This window comes from Podarcis tiliguerta (genome assembly GCF_965153285.1).
Source record: "Podarcis tiliguerta genome assembly, chromosome: 4".
Classification (NCBI taxonomy): domain Eukaryota; kingdom Metazoa; phylum Chordata; class Lepidosauria; order Squamata; family Lacertidae; genus Podarcis; species Podarcis tiliguerta.
In genome coordinates this window covers 72,373,458-72,397,786 of record NC_139537.1, presented here as the reverse complement: position 1 = coordinate 72,397,786, position 24,329 = coordinate 72,373,458, and the positions used below count along the sequence as shown (strand labels likewise).

The 24,329-nt window shown below is 41.6% G+C and overlaps 2 protein-coding genes and 1 long non-coding RNA gene across 9 annotated transcripts in view; 2 read left to right on the top strand and 1 right to left on the bottom strand.

The window, feature by feature from the left end:
• The window catches only part of TBC1D8 (TBC1 domain family member 8), a 45,106-nt gene extending 29,336 nt beyond the window's left edge, over positions 1–15,770 (top strand). For all 7 annotated transcript variants that reach the window (XM_083437639.1, XM_083437640.1, XM_083437643.1 and 4 more), the window contains 15 exons: positions 662–869; positions 2,777–2,971; positions 3,701–3,871; positions 5,960–6,110; positions 7,355–7,569; positions 8,396–8,513; positions 9,219–9,504; positions 9,934–10,063; positions 10,262–10,360; positions 11,046–11,114; positions 11,851–12,094; positions 12,735–12,800; positions 13,179–13,268; positions 13,661–13,761; positions 14,884–15,770. In XM_083437639.1, the coding sequence (XP_083293765.1) occupies positions 662–869; positions 2,777–2,971; positions 3,701–3,871; positions 5,960–6,110; positions 7,355–7,569; positions 8,396–8,513; positions 9,219–9,504; positions 9,934–10,063; positions 10,262–10,360; positions 11,046–11,114; positions 11,851–12,094; positions 12,735–12,800; positions 13,179–13,268; positions 13,661–13,761; positions 14,884–15,330 (2,590 nt within the window). In that variant the 3' untranslated portion in view covers positions 15,331–15,770. The remainder of the gene's footprint in view (positions 1–661; positions 870–2,776; positions 2,972–3,700; positions 3,872–5,959; positions 6,111–7,354; positions 7,570–8,395; positions 8,514–9,218; positions 9,505–9,933; positions 10,064–10,261; positions 10,361–11,045; positions 11,115–11,850; positions 12,095–12,734; positions 12,801–13,178; positions 13,269–13,660; positions 13,762–14,883) is intronic.
• On the top strand, positions 13,768–14,844 carry LOC310676375. The gene is made up of 2 exons (XR_014510507.1): positions 13,768–14,671; positions 14,704–14,844. It is a non-coding gene; the product is annotated as an uncharacterized lncRNA (long non-coding RNA).
• Positions 15,771–16,021: 251 nt separating the features above from the next.
• RPL31 (ribosomal protein L31) lies at positions 16,022–22,317 on the bottom strand. The gene is made up of 5 exons (XM_083438179.1): positions 22,175–22,317; positions 19,842–19,948; positions 17,807–17,932; positions 16,452–16,564; positions 16,022–16,090 (listed from the first exon to the last, which is right to left on the bottom strand). The coding sequence occupies exons 2-5, from the start codon at positions 19,946–19,948 to the stop codon at positions 16,059–16,061; spliced, it is 378 nt and encodes a 125-aa protein (XP_083294305.1). The 5' UTR covers positions 22,175–22,317; the 3' UTR covers positions 16,022–16,058.
• Positions 22,318–24,329: the final 2,012 nt, after the last annotated feature.

Sequence of the window (24,329 nt, the reverse complement as noted above, 5' to 3'; positions counted from 1 at the left end):
CTCTAGTTTTGTGAGTGGAACGCCCCACATGCAGCGTTGAATACAACCTGAGGTTATTCAAATCCTGGCTAATGGAAATGGATCTCATTTGCCACTGCAGTAAATATGCCAGTGAGAATCTTCCAAAGGCAGGCAAAATGCCATTAGCCTGTTGAAGCTGAAGCTTAATGGAAATGATTTTTTTAAAAACTGCTTCTACTCAGGACATAAGACTCAACAAACAACAGCTTGCCGTGAATGAGCAAGTGTGCTAATACATGCTGCTCAAATTGTGCCGCGCCCCTCCTCCTAGAACACTAGCGTGCTGTTAAGTGCCAACCAGTGCTTGTGGTTTATCTCTCGCCAAACCAACCACAAAAGGAAGCAAAGATTCATTCTTTGGTAGGAACAAACCATGAGTGCTGGTTCATATGTAATGTTAAGCCTCTGGTTTGCTTCCTCTGGGTACATCACAGGGAGAAGGGTGGGGGGAGTGAGATTCGAGCCTTGGTTATCAGCATGCTTTCTTGCTCATGGTGAGGAATCTGTTGTTGAGCCTATGGCTTACCATGACATGTGAACTGGCCTACTGCAGTTTTATTTTGTTAAATAAGAAAGCAAATCAAGTTGCTTTAAGTTTCAGCCTTTGAAAAACGTTTTGTTCTGTTGCTTCTTTCAAAAGAGATCTTGAGTTCAGAGCACGGAATGAGTACTTCAGAGCTTTCTTCCGGTTACCAAAGAAGGAAAAGCTGCACGAAGTTGCAGATTGCTCCCTGTGGACTCCCTTTAGCCGCTGTCACACAGTTGGAAGGATGTTTGCCTCAGATAGCTATATCTGTTTTGCTAGCAAAGAAGATGGCTGCTGTAATGTTCTAATTCCACTTGTAGAGGTTAGTCTTTTGTCACTTTAAAAATCCATAATTCTTATAACAAACCACCTTTCTGCTTAAAAAGATACTTAAATGTGAGAACAGTTCTATCTATTTGTTTATCCTAAGCTGTTTAACAACTCATTGCTCATATCCTTCAGGTAATGTTGAGCAGTTATGTGGTACTTAACAATCAGTCCAGGGTTGCCAATTAAAAAGTAATTGGCTTCTCTCCACTGAGCAATATTAATCATGGATGTGCAGCTCTATAAAATGTGTTCACAACAAACTTTGCCACCAGCTAATGTGAAAATGCTGTAGAAATTCTTAATTCAAACCAGTTACACTCTTAACAATCTTTAGCCAATCTGTTATGCTCACAATGAATTTTCCCTACCCTTTCCATGCATGCTTATGTGTTGAAGTGGGATTTCTAAAATCTGCTTGCGGGGATGAAGGTAGGGAGTTCTTCTGGTTTGCACCTTTGGAGTCTGGTAAGCGATCTTGCTTAGATCTAGCAGTTCGAAAGCACGAAGTGCAAGTAGATAAATAGGTACCGCTCCGGCGGGAAGGTAAACAGCGTTTCCATGCGCTGCTCTGGTTCACCAGAAGCTGCTTAGTCATGCTGGCCACATGACCCGGATCGGCCAATAAAGCAAGATGAGCGCCACAACCCTAGAGTTGGTCACGACTGGACCTAATGGTCAGGGGTCCCTTTACCTTAAGCGATATTGCTTAGATCCTGACACACATAAAGAGCTATTTCAGGCACTCCTGAGTACTTAGGCAAGTGGGTTCTTTTGTCCTTTGAGAGGCAGACCCTCATGCAGAATCAAATTATTTGTCATACTTTTCTGGGTTTTAAAAAGGGGTTTGCTGTTATGTCTAAAGATCTCTTGGGCAATGGAACCAGTATGATGGTCCTTTGGATGCAGACCTTGGTGTTCCCCATCATAAAGTTTATCACAAACTACCTGAAGAAAAGCATAGACGTTCAAGTTTGTACATTATTTGTTTATTCTATTTACCGTATTTTTCGCTCTATAGGACACACTTTTTCCCTTCTAAAAAGTAAGGGAAAATGTGTGTGCGTCTTGTGTGTGCGTCTTACGGAGCAAATGCAGGCTGCGCGGCTAAGCCCAAAGCCAGAACCGGGAGACGGAGCGCTGCGCAGCGCTCCGTCTCGCTATTCTAGCTTGGGGTTAGCTGCGCAAAGCCTCCGCAGGGCAGCGGGGTGAAGGCACCCCGCTGCCCTGCGGAGGCTTCACAGGCTGTCCCCAAAGCCAGAACAGCTATCCAAGAACCCAGATCCCTCTTGCTGTTCTGGCTTCTGGGGTTCATAATTTTTTTTTTCTTGTTTCCTCCCCCCCAAATTAGATGCGTCTTATCGTCCGGTGCGTCCTATAGAGCAAAAAATACAGTATATCCCACCTTTTATCCAAAGAGCCCAAGGTGGTGTATACAACTTCCCCCCACTCTCCATTTTATCCTCACAACAACCCTGTGAGGTTGAGCAACTGTGACTGGCCCAAGGTTGACCCAGTGAACCTCATGACCGAGTGAGGATTCGAACCTTGCTCTCCCGTGGCCTAGGTCCGGTAACTAGCCACTACGTCACACTGACCCTCACATTGGTGATGTTAAAGGCAACCAGATCCTGTCTGGTTTACTTCAAAAATAAAAAGCATATTGAGTTAGAGGGGTTCTTGACATGGGAAGAATGTAGAGCACAGGATTTTCAAAATAAAAAAATAGTTACCTCAGACAGGTTTTTCTTGTTTCCACCCCTACATTCCCCGACCTATTAACAAAGAGCACAGACTTATTTGCTGTTTTTTTCTGTACCTTATACTAGGTTTTCAATTTTATTGGCATTGGGGCAGATCTCTGATGTGAATATATATATTGTGTTCATTTTTTTTTAACAGGTGGCTAGTATTGAGAAGATGGAGGACACTAGCCTTCTTCCCAATCCCATCATTATTAGCATAAAAAGCAAGACGGCCTTCCAGTTCATTGAGCTGAAGGACAGAGATACCCTGGTGGAGAATCTGCTTCTAAGATTAAAGAAAGTGAAGGCTAGCAACGCATCACTCCGTAGAAATTTGAAAAGCAAAGAGACGGTATTGAATGTCTAACCTGTTCCAGCTGTATGCTCAGTATATTTTGCTAGTACCTTTTAAACTAGAAGAAAGGCTTACTGGTATTATAAATGGGTTCATTTTTTTAAAGATAAAATGTGACAAACAATAATTTAAACATGCTCTCTTTCCCGATGTGGCTGCAGAGATAAGAAATGCAGGTCTCGTAGGGAAAAAGCTGGAGGATCACCCCGAATTGTAACCCACTTCTAGCTAGAAGAAAGAGGATGATATATTTTGAAGATATAGAGGAAAGGAGTTGGTGGTTGAGCTCATTACATCTGCTTAGTCCTGTATGTGCACTTACTCACTATAGTGCTGTGTAAATTTAAAGCTGTAACACTCCTTAGGTTATATGTTCATCATCTACATAATTAGTTTCACATCTAATTTGCCAAATAGTGTAGAAGAGCAAAAAAGTGTAGTGAGCATAGTTGAAATATGTATCTAAAGAGATGGCATGACAGGCTTGCGTTTACTAGAGGATTAAATCCCTTTTACTTGCTATGGATTTTGTGTATGGATTAGAGGCAGTTCATGGGATCTTTTATTAATGTGCTTTCAGCTGGCTTCAGGTGCTTCTTATTCCAAAGCAGAGAAAATAAAGTCAGTTGATAAACAAGTTTAGTAGATGTTTAGTTGTTGTTATTGGATCTACACAATAAAGCTTTCTAAGGGATTCTGTTTGTTTCCCCCCCTTTACTTGTGCAGCAAAATTCTCATTCAACACATGCCGATTATGAACTTGGGAACTTGGGGATAGTAGCTTCACAAAGCAATAACGGGAGTGAAAATGACAGCAGCAGTAGACATCTGTTGAATGCAGAGGCCCTGAGTTCAGCATTTCATCCTTCTGGAATAGATGGTCTGGATTTTAGGATGGTATGTAAAACCACAATTTTAGTTATTGGGGACTTTTGAAAAGCCTGTTCAGTCTCTCCTTGCATTATCTGACATGCTATTAATATTACATATATTTAGGTACCAGGCAAAAACGTACCTCTTCCCCCAAGCCTTTGGCTAATTAAACAATCCTTTTAAATGGGGTGGGTGGGTTATTGCTTCTGTTTGCTACTATGTTCTATTTTTGTGGGTTCATATTGTGATCCTCGGATGAAGGGCAGTATAGAAATCTAATTGTTGTTGTTGTTGTTGTTAATGATGATGAAACTTGCATTGTAATGATCTTTTTGGGAGGTGGCATTCTGAAATTCTTCAAAGAGAAACATCTGTCTGAGCTAAAGGACTGAGGCCTTCCTTCCTTTGTTTACATTAATGACTTTTTTTCCTTTCCTTCTGCAATCTATTCTCCTTAGACCATTCCTTTGTTTGTAGCATATATAGTATATACTTCCTATAGTACATAGGAAATGCTATAGGTTCGAGCAGATACCGTCTGTATCTGAGCAAGGACCATTTCTTCATTTTGAAATCGAAATTGTAGAAATGGTTTTGCAAGTTGTGCCATAGGAATGATTTAATACCTCCTCAGAACAGATGCAGGTTATGTTGAGAATATGATAATGAGTTGTTACAAAGGCTTCTCATTATAGTGTCTTAAAAATGTAATGTAGGGAATAGTCCCAAGAGACTGTGATGCTCTGACTTTTCTTTTGGTGCATTTCATCGTAATTGTATATGATGGTTTGTGATTGCATATAAATTGTTTCACAGTCGAAAGCTGCTAAAGTGGTGTATAATAAGATAAAAATAAGATACAATGCAAATGACTCAGTGAGCTTAAAAAGCAATAAAACAATATCTACAATTGTACAATTATTATTGGATTACATGAGATGTTTAGTTAGTTAAATATTGATATGTTACTGCTGTGTTTTATATAAATTGTTCTTAAGTGTTATATGTTAACTTGTATTTTGTATTCGTAATATTCTGCAGCCTTTTAAATGTGTTTGTGGGAGGGGTGGTTATTGTTTTTTGTTTTACTTGTGCTTTAGTAAAGCAGCTTTACCTTGTATTTGTATCCTGTGAGCTGCCCTGAAATCTTGTGATGAAGGGTGGTATAATAATAATAATAATAATAATAATAATAATAATACCCCACCCATCTGGCTGGATTTCCCCAGCCACTCTGGGCGGCTCCCAACTGAATATCAAAAACACAATGTAGCATGAAACATTAAAAACTTCCCTAAACAGGGCTGCCTTCAGATGTCTTTTAAAAGAAAGATAGTTGCTTATTTCCTTGACATCTGATGGGAGGGTGTTCCACAGGGCAGGCACCACTACAGAGAAGGCCCCCTGTCTGGCTATTGATGATGATGATGATGATGATAATATGTTAGTGTGTCATTGTGAATCTGGTATGGCTGGGATGGAGAACTTGTGGTCCTCCAGTTGTGCTTGGACTTCATGAGCATCTGCATATTCACTTTCCCTGTGCTATTGTACTGAACTGTTTTTTATTGTTTAGAATGATAGCTCAGTCAGTAGAGCATGAGACTCTTAATCTCAGGGACATAAATTCAAGCCCCATTGTGGGCAAAAGATTCCCACATTGCAGGGGGTCGGACTAGATGACCCTTGTGATCCCTTCCAACTCTACAATTCTAGGATTTTCCTACATTGATTGTAATTTTGATATTTAAAATTGATGATTTAGCACTTTTTGCCAGCTGTTCTAGACTTCTTGCTAGAAGGAAAAAGCAGGATATAAGTATTAAAGGAAATTAGACATTTCCTAATTTTCTGCTTTCCCTGTTGCATAACTGGATAATGGCTCGCATACAGGCTTTCCAGATAATATTCATATTTGCAGCTGTCTTCCTGCTGCTTTGGAGCGGCATAAATATTGACCAATATACAGGACTGTAATAGCATTCTGTAGTGTATTTTTTGTTGCATTGTCCATCACTACAAACAAATAGCTTTCTCTGAACGAGAGGCTATTCCATTGCATCATGGCTTGTATAAATATGATGGATTTAACATTCCTCTCTTGGCTTTCAGTCTAGGGAGCAAATCAAAGAAAGCCTGTGGAATGATCACTTTGATGAGTATGGCAGAACTGTCTGTATGTTCCGAACAGAAAAAATCAGGAAACTGGTTGCTATGGGAATTCCAGAATCTTTACGAGGCAAACTGTGGCTCTTTTTCTCAGGTGAGAATTCTGTGGTGTGACTTTTCCAAGAAACCTGACCAGGTACAGTGGTGCCTCGCAAGACGAAATTAATTCGTTCTGCGAGTTTTTTCGTTCTGCGAGTTTTTTCGTCTTGCGAAGCACCAATGTGTATTGATGGTTTCCCATAGGAATGCATTGGCGGTTTTTTAAAAAAAGGCGCAAGACATTTCGTCTTGCGAAGCAAGCCCATAGGGAAATCCGTCTTGCGAAGCAACTCAGAAAACAGAAAACTCTTTCGTCTTGCGAGTTTTTCGTCTTCCGAGGCATTCGTCTTGCGGGGCACCACTGTACAGTGGTACCTCAGGATACATACGCTTCAGGTTACAGACTCCGCCAACCCAGAAATAGTTCTTCAGTTTAAGAACTTTGCTTCAGGATGAGAACAGAAATTGTGCTCTGGTGGCGCGGCAGCAGCAGGAGGCCCCATTAGCTAAAGTGGTGCTTCAGGTTAAGAACAGTTTCAGATTAAGTACGGACCTCTGGAACGAATTAAGTACTTAACCCGAGGTACCACTGTATTTCACCATGGAAAGAAGCAAGTGAGAAAGGGAAATGGGCTAGATTTATGGCCCCATTTAATTTTCTAGTAATGGAAAAGAATCAGGTGATTTGGGTACAGCCCATAGAGAGAGAAATGTTTTGCTGCTAGCTACTTAGGACTATAGGTAATTAAATTATACCCATTTGTTTCATACAAATGGTAAGTAATAAAGGTCTTTATACCAAAATAATAGCCTTTATATCAGCAGACATTGCTGAGATGTTATACTTGGCACAAAAAACTGAAATGAGAAGCTTAAGACTTCCTCTGCCATTTCCTTTGCTACAAGCTAAAAGCAGGACTGTTGGAATAAGATAACAATCTCTGATACAGTGTTTGTGATTCAGATATGCAACACTTGCACGATTAAACCCTTCTATTTGAAATGGGATTTTAGACAGAGAATCTTATACTGCTGGCCCCATATTTATGTAAATTAGCAAGTTTTACCATATATAGCAAGTTAGGTTATTGAAGTATTTTCAAACTCACATTCCTTCTTCTGCACCGTGTTTCATATTACAAAAATGTAGTTGTGTGTTCCAGAGTAATTTTGATTTAGGAGTATGTTGGATATTCAGTATCTAGTTTCACATAGTTGTTCCTTTGACAAATAACATAGTTTTAAGATTATATTTGGATTCATAACTAATTTTCAGTTCTTGCTTTTCCTCTTCTTCAGATGCTGCAACAGATTTGTATACCCACCCTGGTTACTATGAAAACTTAGTGGAGGTGTCCATGGGCATGTGTTGCATAGCAACAGAGGAAATAGAACGTGACTTGCATCGCTCGTTACCTGAGCACCCTGCCTTCCAGAGTGAAACGGGCATAGCTGCATTGAGGAGAGTTTTGACAGCTTACGCACACAGAAACCCCAAAATTGGGTACTGCCAGGTAAAGATCCGTTACGCCACCAATTTGCAGGTGAACTCCTTCGAAAATCACAGGCTTCAGCACGTTAAGGGCGATGCACTAAGGCAGGAGGGTGGTCAGTAGAAAAGGCGACAGCTTCTTTCTCACCGTTTCCCCAGTCTCACTTTCTATGTGAAGTGCAATTGGCCAGCTTACTCTCTGTGCAAGTTAAGATGGATCCACTGTGCTGTGCTTCATTTATTTCTTCTCTTCATTAGCAATGTGGCCATTAGGGAGACTACCTGTGAAATGCCTCTCAGCTTCTGTGAGTTCTTTCTGTTTGTAGGTGGCTTTGAGCAAAGGTTTTTCTCAGCTCTGTGTCCTGAGATCAGTTAAATGGAGATGCTAGAAAGCAGCTGTGCTGCTGCTGAATTCTAAGACCCCTCGCCTTGAGGAGATATTTTGTCTTGGCTTACAGTTGGGGAGACCCACACCATATTTTTGTCACTTTCAGAAGCTTATAGTGAAAGAGTAAGAACTCAGTTCTGGAGCAAGCTTTTGTTGTCTATTTCATTACGCCTACATTATTATCCAAACTCTAAATTAACAGAAGTCCCTCGCTATGTAGGTTGAAAGCTATATCCATAAGTTTTGTGCTCCTAGTGGTGCAGCAATAAAACTGTTAACACCTTTTCAAAGCTAACCAGGGTCCAGTATGGTTTCAAATTTGATGGGGAAATCTCTGTACATAACCTTTACGTGGGTTATTTAACCTCAGTTCTAATGATTTTTTTTTTTTTAAGCTCTCATTACATGTTTTATAAAGGTGTCGCGGCAACTGAAATTGTCTTCTTTGACTTTCTAACAGTCCATGAATATCTTAGCCTCTGTTTTGTTGCTGTATGCCAAAGAGGAAGAAGCATTTTGGTTGCTTGTTGCTGTGTGCGAGAGGATGCTTCCAGATTACTTTAATCACAGGGTGATAGGTGAGAGTCTCCTGTTCGCTTCTTACTCTCTTTACTGATTCCTAGGGAAATAAAACAGTTAACACGCTGTATATCAGGGCTTGGGAAATGTTGGTTCTCTAGATGTTGTTGGACTCCAGTCCCCATAGTCAATGCTCAGGGATAAGTGGAGTTTTTGTCCAGCATCAAAAACTGTACAGGTTCCCAACCCCTTCTGTAGATTTTTCTATTAACTGAATTTGGTGACATAAACACTGTTCTATATTAAACCCTTTCTGCTCTTGAAGTTTTTATATGGGCATTGGATTCTTTATATTGGGCAGTTTAAAAACAGCTCTATGGCTTATTTTTCATAGTTGAGATTAGGTTGCGTATTGTATGTGTAGCGGAGGGAAATACTGTGCTCTATTTTTATTGCATCAATCCCCTGTTGCCACTTTCTTTTGACGGTCGTTTCAGATAGTACTTATGTTTTATTGCACTTTTTATATTGAAGTGTTAAGTTCTGCCATATTATTATTATTTCATAGATGCTCCCCAAAGGGTGTTGCAGATGCTTCCCCCCCTTTGAAAAAGCTTTGAAACCATTCAATAACTCAGTATTGTTAACAGTATCTGTTAAGAGGAGGAATGAGGCTTGAATCCATAAAATAATTGTATTAAATTATAAAGCTAAAGGAATTATTTATTTCAACCTTGGCTGACGTTATCTGCTGTGATTTCCAGGTGCTCAGGTGGATCAGTCTATATTTGAAGAGCTAATCAAGGAGCGGCTGCCAGAACTGGCTGAACATATGAAAGACCTTTCCACACTGGCTTCCGTTTCCCTGTCGTGGTTCCTCACTCTCTTTCTCAGTATCATGCCCCTAGAAAGTGCTGTCAATGTTGTCGACTGTTTCTTCTTTGATGGGATCAAAGCCATTTTCCAGTTTGGCTTGGCTATCCTTGAAGCCAATGCTGTAGAACTGTGCAACAGCAAAGATGATGGACATGCCTTGATGATTCTGAGCAGGTATTGTTCTGACTACTATGTTTCAGTGCTGCAACGCTAACACTGCTGCTTCAAAAAAAATAAACTGTTTATTTAACAGTAATAAAATGATAGAGAGAAACTTGGTCCGAACATTTAATGACAACGCTTGCCTCCCTACTATGCTTTTTAGTAGCTATTTTCAAAGAAAAGAACCACATATTCCAGAAACTTGATAAGTTGTTGCTACTTTTAATTTCTTCCCTAAAGCAAAAAAAAATGTAGTTCTTGGCTTCATAAATGGATATGATCACCTGGGAACAGCTTCTAGGCAGAGAACAAGCCTGATCTGGTTCAATAAGGTGTTTATTTAAAAAAATGAGAAGTGAAACCTAGGATTGCTTTCCACTGAGTGTAATAGAGTGCATTAACAGAAAGTGGATTTAAATGTTTTTTCTTTCTTTATCTCAGGTTCTTAGATCATGTTAAGAATGAGGAAAGCCCTTTGCCCCTGATTGGCAACCAGCATGCCTTTTTCAGTGATGATATAGAGCCCTGTCCTACAACAGAAATAGCAGACCTAATTCGGGATTCTTATGAGGTAACAGTGAAATGGTAGTTGGAAGTTCTGGTTGGAAGCTCGCTAAGTGTTTAAATATCAGTTTTATGTTAACTTGAGTCAAAATACAGATAGCACAACTATTGTAAATATGGTACATGTTCTGGTTTGAACATATTATATATTTAAAAATGTACACTGAGATCCAGGCTGAAGCAAAAATTGATTCTTGTATTTTAGAAATTTGGAGACCATTCTGTGGAGCAGATTGAGCACATGCGCTACAAACACAGGATCCGTGTTCTGCAAAGCCACGAAGAAACCACTAAACAGAATGTGGTGAGAATGCTCAAAAGCTGGAATGTTTCATTTATTTTAAAATTGTGCCAGGCACATGCCGCAAGCAGAGTTTTCTACAGTGCTTATAGATTGAAACATGAAAATCTACCTAATGATTAATTTTGATTTTTAAAAGGAGCAAAATGTGACACCTAAAAATTCAGAGCTGTTCAGTATTGTGAATGGCACAATGTGTCTGCTTTAAAGCTGCAGAAGGAGAGGACTTAAGCCACTTGAGATTTGTTATTTCTGTTTCTTGTCCAAATGGGAAAGTGCTTCTCTGCCTCACAAATAGGTCAAGAGGACAGAATCTTGGCAGGTGAACTTGGTAGCTCTGGTTGTGGGCAAATTAGTCCAGCAAGCGGCAGACACCTTGCTGTAAACTGAAAGGGCTAGGGATCTTGGCACTGGAGGACAGCAATAGATTATCTCTCATTCCCTGTTTTTCTGCCATGTAGGAGAAAGTTGTTGATACTTAGTGTTGGGTGGGCAAGAGATAGATAGATGACGACTTGATAAAACAGGTGTCAGGATTACGATTCTAAAACAATACAAGAAGGTAACACACAAGAAAGGTGGAATACCTAATCATTCCAGATTTTAACTATACTAAGTTGCTGTGAGAAGTGATATTGCCAGCAGCTATGCCAGGTTGCCACTAGGCTCACTCCTGTTTTCTCTTAAGCTTAGAGTTGTCATCCCAGATGTCTCCATTGCTCCAGAAGACTTGGAAGAACTGTATGGCTTGTTTAAGGTATGCAAAACACTGAAAAAAATGCATGTAATCCCAGAAAAGAATATTGAATGATTATATCCTGTGTTAGCCATACTCAGGTCTATCTATAGGTCTATATCTAAGCTTATAGACAGATATCTTAGCAATCAAACAGACAATCCTGCCTTGCATACTATTAGTTTTGCTATTTCCTTTTTATCCTTGGTAGCTTTTTCAAGGATGTAAAAAGTGTGTGTGTGTGTGTGTGTGTGTGTGTGTGTGTGTGTGTGTGTCTGTGTGTGTCTGTAACCTGCATGTCTTCAGATGTTGTTGGACCCCAAACTCCCATGGTCAGTTGTCAGGGATGATAGTTCAACAGCAGCTGGTGGGTCAGATTCCCTTCTCCTGTTTTAAAAGAGCCTTTGAAACTGCTCCTTTTCCCTGTCAATGTCTTTTTTTAAAAAAGGTATAGGGTAAGTTGGATGGAGAACACAGGCCCAGAGTGCCATATGCAGCCCTCCTCTGCCTAGCAGACCATAGCCTGCTCTGCCCCCTTCTTGGCTGCTTTTGTGTGCATGGAATGTGTTCTAGGGTGGTGAAAATGCCTCCTACTTGGCTGGATTGCGAGGGGTGCATGTAGAAAACATACTGGAATGTAGTTACTGTGCAAAGGCAAGAGTGCCTGCAGGTACATTGTTTTACGTCTAGATTTTGTAATTGTATCTGGGTCTTTCCTCCTCTAATGTTTCATTATTTTTAAAAAAATTCTCCTTAGAAAGAACATCTAATAAGCTGCTACTGGGAATGGAATAGTGCAGTTGTAATTCAGCGCCACAATCCAAGCAGACCTTATGCAGAGCAATACAGAATTGACTCTCGGCAGTTCACTAACCTGTATAAACTTGTTTCACCCTGGACATGTGGTGAACATACTGAAGTTCTAGCAGAAAGGACATTCCGGCTTTTGGATGAAAACATGGACCATCTCATTGAATTTAAAGCTTTCGCTGGCTGCTTAGGTAAATACATCTCTAAAGATGCAACTGCCATTGGGAACTTATCAGAAGAGGGTGTGCAGAAATACATCAATCAGGATGACAGAATGTCATGTGGTGTGCATGCTCCTGCTAATTTGTCTCTTTTTAGGACTCTTCCAGGTCACAAAACTTTTTGTGAGACCCTTGCAACGGGTCCTGAGATTTTATGCTGTTGTGTACAAAGAAACAGTGGAAGCTTCAAATATGCTTTTCCACCAGACTTACATTAATTTAACAGTCCCCTTTTTGAATCCCTTAGTGCTTGTGGAACCATTGAAATCTTAGCCTGGCCAAAGGATAGGCAGCAGCTTCCCTTTCAGGCGGCTTAGATTGGTCTTTAAAATCTGCAAGTGTTTTTCGGCACGAGGCCTTATTTCTATCTGAAAGTCTCGGGAGGTTTTTGAGACGCAAACTGGGGACAATAGGCATTCTTAATCAAGTGCCTTCCAGCCCACAGTTCAGTTATATGACTTTTGATATTTACACAAGGGTCAAGCGCGTAGATTAGGTTCTAAACCAAATTGCCTGCAGATACTATGATGCTTTCTCACATAAAGAGTTTTATTCCTTCGTGCTTCAAGTGTGAAGGTCAAGCCTCTGATACACTTTCTTCCCCACACAGATATTATGTACAATGGAGAAATGAATGAAAAGATAAAGCTGTTGTACAAGCTGCACATTCCTCCTGGTAAGAATCTTACAGGATCCCCCTCCCTTTTCGTACTGCTTGCATCATCCTATTTTTGTTATATTATGGAAAGCCAGTGTGTTTAAAGTGCAGTTGTATACGTAGTGACTCAGCTTTGATATCCTGCAGTTTCTTCCTGCAGCACCACTTGCCCTCCCTTTATATGAACCAGTAACATTCCTCCTATAACAGGCTGTTCATGGTGGGTCCAAAATGTTTGTATGGAAGCTGGCATGAGCAGTGAGGCCTTTGAGGCCACAACTTTGAGGCCCTCTGCCCTAGGGGCCACAACTGAAAACAAGGGAAAATGTAGGAACCCACAAGGAACTGTTAGGCCTAAAATAAACATTTTGTGATCACCGGTGGTCTTTTTTGTAGCCCTCACAGAAAAAGACAGGGACAGCCAGTCACCACTGAAGAATCCTTTGTTGTCAACTTCAAGGCCGCTAGTAATTGGAAAATCAAATGGTAAGTGATCTGGTTTGCAAATGGGTATCTGCTTCCCCCTACCCTGCACCAACTTAACATATGCAATTCATTGCCTGTGTTAATGACCACCAGCTTGGATGGTTTTAAAAAGGGCTTAAAACAAAAGCAGTCAGTGACTGATGGCTATATCCTACACATGATTTCTGCAGGTTCAGAGGCAGTAAGCCACTGAGCTTGTTCCTGAAGAACCTATTTCCCCCACGTCCTGTATTTGAGCTTCACAAGAGGAATCTGGCTAGCCACTGTAGGAAACAGGATGTTAGACTAGACTTTGGTCCGACTCACCAGAGCTCCCTAAATTCATTTTATTTACATTTTCCTTCCTCCTTTGTTGAAATGAATCGTAATGTCATTTATATCCTGCTTTCCAGGTGACACCATAGATTATCAGAAACAATTGAAGCAGATGCTGAAGGACTTAGCCAAAGAAAAAGATGCCAAGGCTGAAAAAGAGCTACCAAAAATGTGCCAGGTAAGACATGATAAGATGTTAAGATGCAGTCCTCAAGAGTTCTGACAATGTAAGCATCTATTGGTCTGCCTAAGCCACTTCTGCATTTGGTTGCCTATCTTTAAGTGTGGAGTAAACATGTAATGTTAGCCTCTAGCAACTCATTATACTCATGAAAATGCTCAATGCTCAAGGGAAGTTGGCTTATTTGGACAAAATGTATGTTCAGGGATGGGAAACCTGTTGACAAACATCTGGCAGTGGTGGTGTGTGTGTTTGTGGAGACCGTGGTTCTTCTTTCCCTACCCCCCACCGGCCAGTTAAAACTAGATGTCACCATATCAAAACTGGAACCAACTGCAGTAATGCAGGCCGCTCCCTGACCCAACATAGAGCGAGAATGGATGTCTGAAGAGAAGCCTTTCCTTGGAGTCTTGCACTCTGGTCCTAGTGCAGTCCAGTTTGATTCCACAGAAACCTACGCATCTAGGCTTCCCTTCTTCCACTGTCCCATGTTCAATTTGGGGAGGTACTCAATATCAGGGCCCCCCAGCTGTATAGCCCTCCTTCGCTTTAACATATTAGGTGAGCTAATTAAGTTTCTTTTTGGGGCTGTGGATAAATTAAATCACTTCTGTTGCATTACCATTTTAGGTATGTCCAATTGATATGCAGGTCCTTTTGGACATAGAATAGGGCAGAATGGAAGCAGGACACGCCAGGACCCCACAAAATGGTTGCCACCTATCTTAGGTAGACTTCTGAGAATTCCTGCAAAGTGCCAGTCATTGTGTTTGCCATGTATCTTGGAGCACTCTGCATAGCATTAGCAATGGAGTTTACTCTGGGAGTTACCACTGGTGCCTGTTTCAATAGTTACTCCCAGAAACATTAAACAGGGATTTCCAAGGAAGTGACATTCTAGTACTTGGTCCCTCTTGGTTCCCAACAAACTGCTAACAGTTAAACTGCCTGTTTGTGAACCGTATAAGCAAAGTTTGTGTAATTACTTTGAGGATTATAAATGTGCATGTTAATTCTTTTCCCTGACAGGCAGGTAGTATTAGTTATCTACTATAGTCTTTCCATTTTTAAGGCTGCAGGGCAGGCAACAAACAAAAAAATGCATGTCATGTTTTTCAGCGAGAGTTCATCCAGTTCTGCAAGACCTTGTACAGCATGTTTCATGAAGACCCAGAGGAGAACGAGTTGTATCAAGCCATTGCCACAGTGACTACTTTGTTACTCCAGATTGGAGAAGTGGGTCAGAGAAGCAGCAGTTCAGGCTCAGATGACTTCACTGAGGACTTCCAGACTGAGGCATCTACCTCTGATCAAGATGTGGTTTTTACTGACACTGTGAAGACCCCAAAGAATGCAGAATCTTTACCAATAACTGATGGGGATTGGATTGTTTCATTTGAACATATCTTGGCTTCACTATTAACTGAACAGTCACTTGTCAACTTCTTTGAAAAATCCTTAGACCTGAAATTAAAACTGGAGAATGCAAGGGTAGCTCAATATACCTTCAAAACAAATGGCACCAACTCATCACGAGGTGAGACCGAACCTTTAAGTGTACCATAGCAAATCTCCCAGGCAGTTCATGTTACACCAAAGCGCATCTTTCAACATTAAGTTTTTTGGACTATTTTGATACATTTTCAGTTGAAGAGCTTTAAAACCAAAACACATTTAATGTGGTTTTGACATTTGTTTTCTTGAATGTAATTTAGGAAGAAAAGGCCATCTTCCCTTTGAATACTGCTGCAGATGTGTTAATATTTCAAAGACAAAAAGCTGAACTCCTGGTTTGAAAGTGTCGTCTGACTGCAGGTTTTATGTACAGTTGCCTTTTTTGCACTAATACTGAATACTTGTTTCAATGCTGGTAATTGAAACCATTAATATATTAATATATACAAATCAAGACATCAAGATTTGTATGTCTTGCTGAATGTTCAGTGTACATGGACTGTGCTATTCATGTCTCTGTGTGTGCACATTTCAATAAAAAGCCTTTGTAACTTTTGCTTTTCAAATAAGTACCTTCACATTCAAAATGAATCTGCAGTCATTCACTCTTCCACATTTCCATGTTGCTCCTGGACCATCAAAGGAATATCAGTGCTGGCTGAGGCTGACAGGAGTTGCAGTCAACAGAAGACCAAAGATTTAATTTCACATCCTGGGCTTTGTGAAGAAATATTTAGCCAGCCAGTTTGGGAGCCAAAGCAACCTGAATCACCTCATAACTAGACTTCAAAAAAGACTTGAGTAAAGTAATGTCATAACATTTTTATTGTAATGAAAGATTAGTTTTCATCCACATTAACAGTCTGTAGGCCTGTAAAGAAGGAGGAAGTTGAGTTAGTTAAACTTGAATACACAATCCATATTCAGCATGCATTAATTTTAGATTATAGTGTGGAATGGGGAAGGAAGGCAATTTCCCTTCCTGCAGGTTCCCAAAAGTCCAGAGGTCCCTAGCTCTCTGGAGATTTTGAGAGAGGAAATGCTATAAATTGCCTCCCCTCCCTGTTCTGCAGATAGATACCGTTCATCAGGGTAGGGACAACAAATGGCAACCATCCACACAGATGACTTTACAAAGTATCTCTGACATTGTGAGAAATACAGTCCAGGGCAGCAATCCTCCTTGTTATTCTACAATGGGGGGGGGGGTGCGGCGGACGGGACACACTTACTTTTGAAAGTGGTAACTGGCACATATGTGACCAGTGTATACAGTTTATTAGGCGAATCCTCATCCTCATTGCGTTTTCTGGATAAACGCACACGGATACGGTAAGGAACATTCCTATAAAAAGGGTGAAAGTATGATTGCGATACAATTAAAGCATGGGTGTGTGTTTTTGCATATTTCAACACCAACATTTACCTGAAGTTCCACTCCACCTATTTCCAGTTCTGCAATCCTAACATTTAATAATTTTCCCTTCAAGGCTGTTCTTCATGTCCAAGGGGCGAGAAAAGCCATTTTAGCCATTTATTTGTATAAGTTAACACAATGATTTATAAGCAGCATGAATCTGTTCTAAAAAAAGAACTTTACTATTGTCCATGCTTGCTGAAGATGCTAGTTGGAGTGCAGCAACATCTGGAAGGCACCACTGTGGCTACCCCTGGATCAGACCTACTCTTGTCACATATCCTGTTAGCCTAGGAGCAGTGTATTCTAAAAGCAGCATTAGTTCCATTATCCATTTAAAAATGAAGATTGCTCTAGTGCAGCGGTGTACAACCTTTAAGACAAAAAGAGCCACTTGGACCCGTTTCTGAAGAAAAAAAACCCCGGGAGCCGCAAAACCGGGAAGGTGACGTCGGGACGGTGCGTAACTAACGCACGCACCACCCCCATGCGACGTCACAGCCAGTACAGCGCCCGCCACAGTGGGGAGTGTTGGGGCGCACAATGCGCCTCCTCCCCTCGCTAGTATCCGCCCCGGAGCCACGGCAAAGGTGTAAAAGAGCCACATGCGGCTCCGGAGCCGCGGGTTGCCGACCCCTGCTCTAGTGTGAAGCAATTCTCCAGGAAAATACAGAATGCTCAGCCCAAAGAACATACTTAGAACCACAGTTCAAATACTAGCTGCTTCTTCAAGGGATTTGAGAATCATAATCCTAGGTAACAAAGCAACATTATTCCAATTAATTATAGTACTATGATACCAGCCTTTTATTTAAGCTTTGGCCTGGTACCAATAGATGGATAGAAACCCCATACAGTTGAGTGAGGGCTGGCATGACAGAGAAGGGTAATAATTCTCTCTTCTGTACTCAGCATAGAAATGCAGCTACCAATCCCCCCAGTAACTTCTGTCACACGTTGCAATGCCAAAGTGGATATTAAATAAAAATAGAAATAGCAGCAGTGCCTAGATGTATCTGAACCACCACTAAGATGACTGGCAAATGGTACGCTTTTGAAACACTGCGCCAATATACAGTGTACTGTCTTAACACCATATCCTAAGCACATGTGTACTAGTGCAGTAATACTAGAGTATCCCTCTGCACAAAAAAAAGTTTGTCACAATACCTTACTCCTTTTGCCCAGACAGCCTTGTTCAAGCGGGTGTCAATGCGTACATCAGGAGTCCCCATCTCCTTCATTGCAAATTTACGGATCTCCTTGAGAGCACGAGGAGCCCGCTTCTTGAAGCCCCTGAGAACACAGAAAATATCCAGTAGGCGAAATGGAAAAAAACACAGTCACTGCTCCTAAACCTCAGGAACCCCTGTTTGTGCCTAGACTTCAGCATCTGAATAGCATACCCTAGGGATGAGGAGCCTCAGGAACAGGGTCCAAATGTGGCCATCCAAGCCTCTCTATGGACTCAGGACTCTCCTCAAGCCATACTCCCCTATCTTTCTTGCTCCCCAGGTGCTTTCGCCTGACTAGAAATGAGTCTTAACCCTGTGGGAGGAGTAGGGTGGATGTGTGCACATATACAACAGCCTGAGTTTTGTGTGGCTGGAATGTTCCCTGCCCTTCAAAGGCAAGTTGCATCTCTTGCTCTGCCCACTTCTGACTTTGGTCTCGCCACTATCAGCATGCAGCTCCTAGAAGGGAACGGGGTCCCTTGTGAAGAAAATTCCTCATCCGCACCTACAGTATATAAAACCTGCATAAAGCCACTAGTTACCAAGATGGACTGGTGGAGAAAGCTAGGCTTTTTTCTTTTTTATGCTATTTATTACTTTTTAGGAAAAGGCCTAGAAGTAATTTGAGGAGGTTCAGCTATGATAATTGGGCTTACAAAGGCAAAATTTGAGTTTCTGATGAATCATAAATTTTAGAATCTCCTTATTTGCCTTCTACTACCCAGCTCATTCTGGGCCTGCTGTAGGGAAGGTTTTTCAGAAAAGTCAAAGCTAAGAACTGACTTCTGCAAAAATTTAGCTTTTCCACACTCCATTAACTATACTTCAAACACAAAGTAAGCCAGCTCAGCCAGAGATGAGATGAAAGCACAGAAAGATTCAATCAGCTTCACCACAACTCATGGATGTACAGAAATTAAGCTACTGTTTTTTCCTGTTCAGATTTGTGACTAGAGCATGAACTCCGAATACCTCCCATTATAAACAGGAAGAACGTTAAACCTGTTCCATTGTACATCAACAGTACACCCAAGAGACTATTTCCCCCCTCAATCATAGTGCCAACATTACACAAGCTACCCAATGTCTCTTGAATTTAACAGTGACCTTGCATCCTAAACCCAAAGCCAGGATACCAGTGAGTTTAATTACAATAGCAGTGTCAACATATTTATGTTATTTAGCCAAGCATTTGCAACGCCTCATTATAGGCCTTTACTTATTGGTTCAAGCTGTTTTCTACCAGGCTTTTTACTTGTCTGCCCATCGCCAATCACACATCTTGGAACACTGAAGGGAGGCCCAAACCACCCACCCACCCACAGAGTGGTACCTCTAGTTACAAACTTAATTCATTCCGGAGGTCCGTTCTTAACCTGAAACTGTTCTTAACTAGAGGCATGCTTTCGCTAATGGGGCCTCTTGCTGCTGCTGCGCAGTTAGCACACGATTTCCGTTCTCATCCTGGGGCAAAGTTCTCAACTTGAGGTAACTTTTCAAGGTAGCAGAGTTTGTAACCTGAGGTACCAGTGTGTGTGTGTGTAGGTTTTGCCGTTTTTCAGCAAATAAGTATTCATATTTATTTTCACAATCAAATGCTTTCTTTAAAACCTGTGAATACAATTCCTGTAAACTATAATATTAGGTAACTATTTCTAACTCAAATCAGTACACTTTTGGTTGTTTAACTTAAAATCTGGTACAGCTAAATTTTCATTTGCACATGAATATAAAAGGGCCTTAAGGATCACCTGTAACCCTTTTGGCTTACAACAGAACTTGAGATATTCTGTAGTACAACTGATTCTTTACAAAGCAACAATCAGTATGGTACTTCTAAGCTTTTAACAAAGCTTTTAACTCCAAAGTAATGTTTGATGATACAGTCGCTTGGACCAATTTCTGCACTGAGTAACAGTGTAACACATTTTCAAAAAATTAAAGAACAAAAAATAAGGACTGTCACTTACACGCCATGGATCCGTTTGTGAATGTTTATAGTATATTCCCGAGTAACCACCTCATTGATGGCTGATCGTCCTTTCTTCTTTTCACCACCTTTCTTTGCAGGAGCCATCTGCACATGTCAAAACACAAAAAGCCTTGTTTTACACAGCACAATATGACATACTATCATCATCGTTTCTTAAATAGTAGCTCCACAAAGCAATGATAAGAGCAAAAATAACAGAAACAGACACCTGCCAAATGCAGAGGCTCTGAGTTCAGCATTTCCTCCTTCTGGAATAGATGGCCTAGATTTTAGGCCATCCAGGATGTAAAGCCACAATTTTAGTTGTTGACTAAAATTCTAAAAAGACTTTGAAAAGCCTGGTCGCAGTCTCTCCTTGTGTTCTCTGACATGCTATTAATATTTAGACACCAGGCAAATACATTATTATTCTTCCAGGCCTCTGGCTAATTGAACACTCCATGGCCTTTAAAACTGTTGGGGAATTATTGTTTTCCATTGCTACTGTTATATATTTTTATGTTTCTATATTGTTAACCGCCCTGTGATCCTAATCATATAAAGGAGTCCCTCTCATCCATGACTCTTGTCTCTGACCATTCATGTGCAAGAACACAGTACCTGCACAGGTAACAAATACCTCACAGAAGTGAAACCAGCTCTGCTAATACCTACCATTTATCCGCAATGCATGTCAAAGCACTTCACACAGACTATCCCATTAATGCTAACATAAACTTTGTGAGCCAGGTGCATATTATCATATTTCAACTGTGGGAGGATTCAGAAGTAGTGGCTTACCTTACACCACCATCAGCATGGCTCACACTCTTCACCATCACTGTGCAAATCCCCTAAAGTTTCCAGCTTATTAATGCCAGTGTCTTACTTTCTACCAGCCTCCTGTCATGTTAAGAGTCCACAGTTGCTAAAATTACTTTACTACACAACAAGCAGCTGACTCTGCTGAATCTAAAAAATGTTTTTTTTAAACAGGAGAACAGCCCAGTCAGATCATGCCAATAGCCCATCTAGTACAATATCCTGTTCTGACTAGATGCCTGTGGAAAATCTGCAATCAGGATCTGAGCATCTAATGTGGACATTAAGAAAAAAACAGAAAAAGGCAGATATACTTTCAAACTTGTGTGACAATCTGAAAGTACGCTTGCAACTCCAGCATTGTGAATAGAAAGATTCTTCCTCTGTGCGATCTACTCCCTGCCTTTGCTCTCCTCTATATGCTCTAGTTCCACTAACAGAAGGAAAGTGCCAACAAGATTAGAGTTGCAATGGTGTGATTTAGGGACAAAATCACCCCCCCCCCAAAAAAAGAGGGAAAAGCACAACCAGTAATCCAAGAACGCTGAGTGTCAGCTAGAATGCCAAGATGAGCTCTGCTGGATCAGGACAAAGGCCCATATAGATCAACATGCTGCTCTCATAGTGATCAAGCAGGTGGTTTATGTGAAGACCACAAACAGAACCAGAGTGTAATAGCTGTTGCAGCTGTAGCACTTTGGGGGAAGACGGGACATAAAACTGGGGTGGGTGGGTGTGGATATATATATGTGTGTGTGTGTCTGTATATCCATCCATACATAGAGAGAGACAGACACAGAGACAGAGAATTTATAGCACAGCAGCAACGTTAAGTTATCTTATGCCACACAACAGTCTTGGAGTAGAAAGCCCGGTTTGAGCTCCTTACACCTTGAGTTTCGTGAAGGGAGGCCCGGTTCAAACTCTGCCAGAAGATACAAACTAATATTCTGTTGAAGACCCCACCTTTGTAAGAATATAGTACTGCAAGTTGTAAAAATACAGCACTGAAACATGATTCGGCGACATACGCACAACGTGCAAACGGTACCAAACTATTGCTTCCTCACACAAAATGTTAATTAACACTAAAAACGAAAACTCCTGTCCCCAATTTTCACTAATATGAATGGAATTGCCGGATTTTGTTTCAGTTGGCTTTTGAGGCTGCAAACACACGTCCCCATGTCCTTTACGACACGTGTGCTCAAAGAACAGTCCTTCTGGACAGCTTCACTTCCCTCCAAGTCCTGTGTCTTTAGTCCTCACTGCCTTTTCAGGTAATATCAGGCCTAGGCCAGGCTGGAACCACGGCGGCATCGGCGGGAGGGGGGGGGGGCGGAATCTCAATCCCGCCAGGCGAGACTTCAAGGCCAGGCCCAGAAATACCCGTCCCCCGATACTCCTCCTCGCCCCAGCCAGCCACCCAACCCGGGCTCTCGCCATTGCGAGGCCCACAGAAGCGGATGGCTTCGGATAACAAGAACCGCTCCCAAAACAGCTACTTACCCTGCTCAGGACCAGACCAGAAAGGAAGGCGCGGGGGCTTATGGGAGGAAACCAAGGAACCCGGAACAGCCATAGAGACGGCGAAGGGAAATACGAGGAGCGCTTCCGGGTCAGGAATCACCAGTTGCTAAGCGGCGCTCCCAGAGGGGATAGCGGCGGGAGGTTGGGCCGTCTCTATGGCGGGCACGTTGGAGGAGGAGCTAGTGACGCTTTAAAAAGTGGTTTCCCCTCCCCGCCCGCGCACCTTTTCCTTAGAGGTGGCAGCTGCTTAATGGAGACTTAATGGTTTGGTGGCGGCGGTGATGCAAAATCATAAAGGATCTCTACTGCCTGTGATAAATGTGATTTTAAAAACTACGGCGCTTTTTTTGTTTTGCGTGATTACTGTGGTTATCATGAACACCCCCAAATTGCAAACTAGGGCAGAGAGCGACTCAAGCCAACTTTGCAGTGTATGCAATTGCAGTCGGCTGTCGTTATACCCACACTGCGGTCCAATATTTTGGTGTGTGTGCATTTTTGTGGTGCAATCAGGTACCTGTGGGAATCCCATACCAAGATATGAGCGGAACAGGCCCCCAACTCCTGTTTTTATAAAGCCCAATCACTGATATTCAGAGGCATACACTGGAGGAATCATCGTGATCTAACCTTTAAAAGCTGCCCTAGTGGTTGTGCCTTGTGAAGAACCAAATTTGGTCTGTCCTGAATCTCCCGTCTTTAAAATCATAGACACACTGATTCTGGTTCCATGACAGAGGATGGAAACACCTGCTTATCCTGTCTCCACACCAGTATCCCATCTCCCAGTCCACTTTCTTTTCCGACTCCTGTAACAGCGGTTAGGCAGCTTCCTTGCAATTGGATTGGCAGTCCAGTATATTGCCAATCTCCTTTTTACTGAAGTCAGGACTGAAAAATGGGACTCTGATTTCAGAACAGTTATGCATCTGGGACTCCCCCACATGCTTGTCAGCTGTAGCCTGGGCTGAAATCGTTCCCTTCAAATTATGTCTGCATGTATGCTTCTAAGTAAACCAGGGGTGGCTAAAGGGTAGTCCTCCAAATGTTGATGGACTCACAATTTGCATCCACTCCAGTCCGCATTGTCAATAGCCAAGAATTGTGGGAGTTGTAGTCCAGCAAGATTTGGAAGACCACAGGTAATTAGTCACCCCACTAGAAGGTAGTAGAACCCAAGAGGCTTACTTTTTAAAGGTACACTTATGCCCCCTCTCTAACCTAACACACAACTTGGGAATCTTTGCTCGTATTAAGCATGTTTGCAGCTGCAGCCAAGATCTCTGGAAGCAAGAACAACAATCCTACATCAGAAATTGGCTCTGACCTCAATACATTTGTTTGACTTTTAGATGTTTTGAGACTTTGTTATCAAGGTTCCATTGTGTGATAACTGCTTTTCAGCCCTATAAAAAGCTTGTTTGAGAGGGAGCCAAATTCTAGATTAAAGGTGTAGACATCAACTCTTCATCCTTTGCTAGGGACAATTGCTTGTTATTCCTAGAGGATTGTTTAAAGCAGGAATACAATTCTTCCCTCCCAGGTGTGTGCCTGCAGTCATATTTTTCTCAAGGGACTGATAGAAACAGAAATGAACATCCAAATTGTGATGCTCCTCCAGACCCTATCAACCTGGTTTGAAATGGCATGGACAATCTCTACACTGCGCAAACCTTTGTTGTGCGTTGCGTTGGGGCCAGTGAGTTTGTTACAACCTAGCTGGAAAGGCTGTGATCAGGCAATGCAATTCAAAATTATCTATAAAGGTAAAGGTAAAGGGACCCCTGACCATTAGTGCTTTCGAACTGCTAGGTTGGCAGGAGCAGGGACCAAGCAACAGGATTTGAACCACCGACCTTCTGATCGGCAAGTCCTAGGCTCTGTGGTTTAACCCACAGTGCCACCCGCATCCCTATACTATACCTATACTATAACTATACTTACCTATACTAAGCGGCAAAACTGATTGCTCCACCAGCCCCAACAAAGCATAAACTAGTAAAAGTAACTAAATATATGGTAACTAATTTTTTACAAAAGAGTGCTTTACTGCAGAATGCATTGCATACAGCCTCATGTACCATTTGCAGTAGTCAGAGGTGTAGTAAAATTCTCACTGCATGGGAAGAGGGTA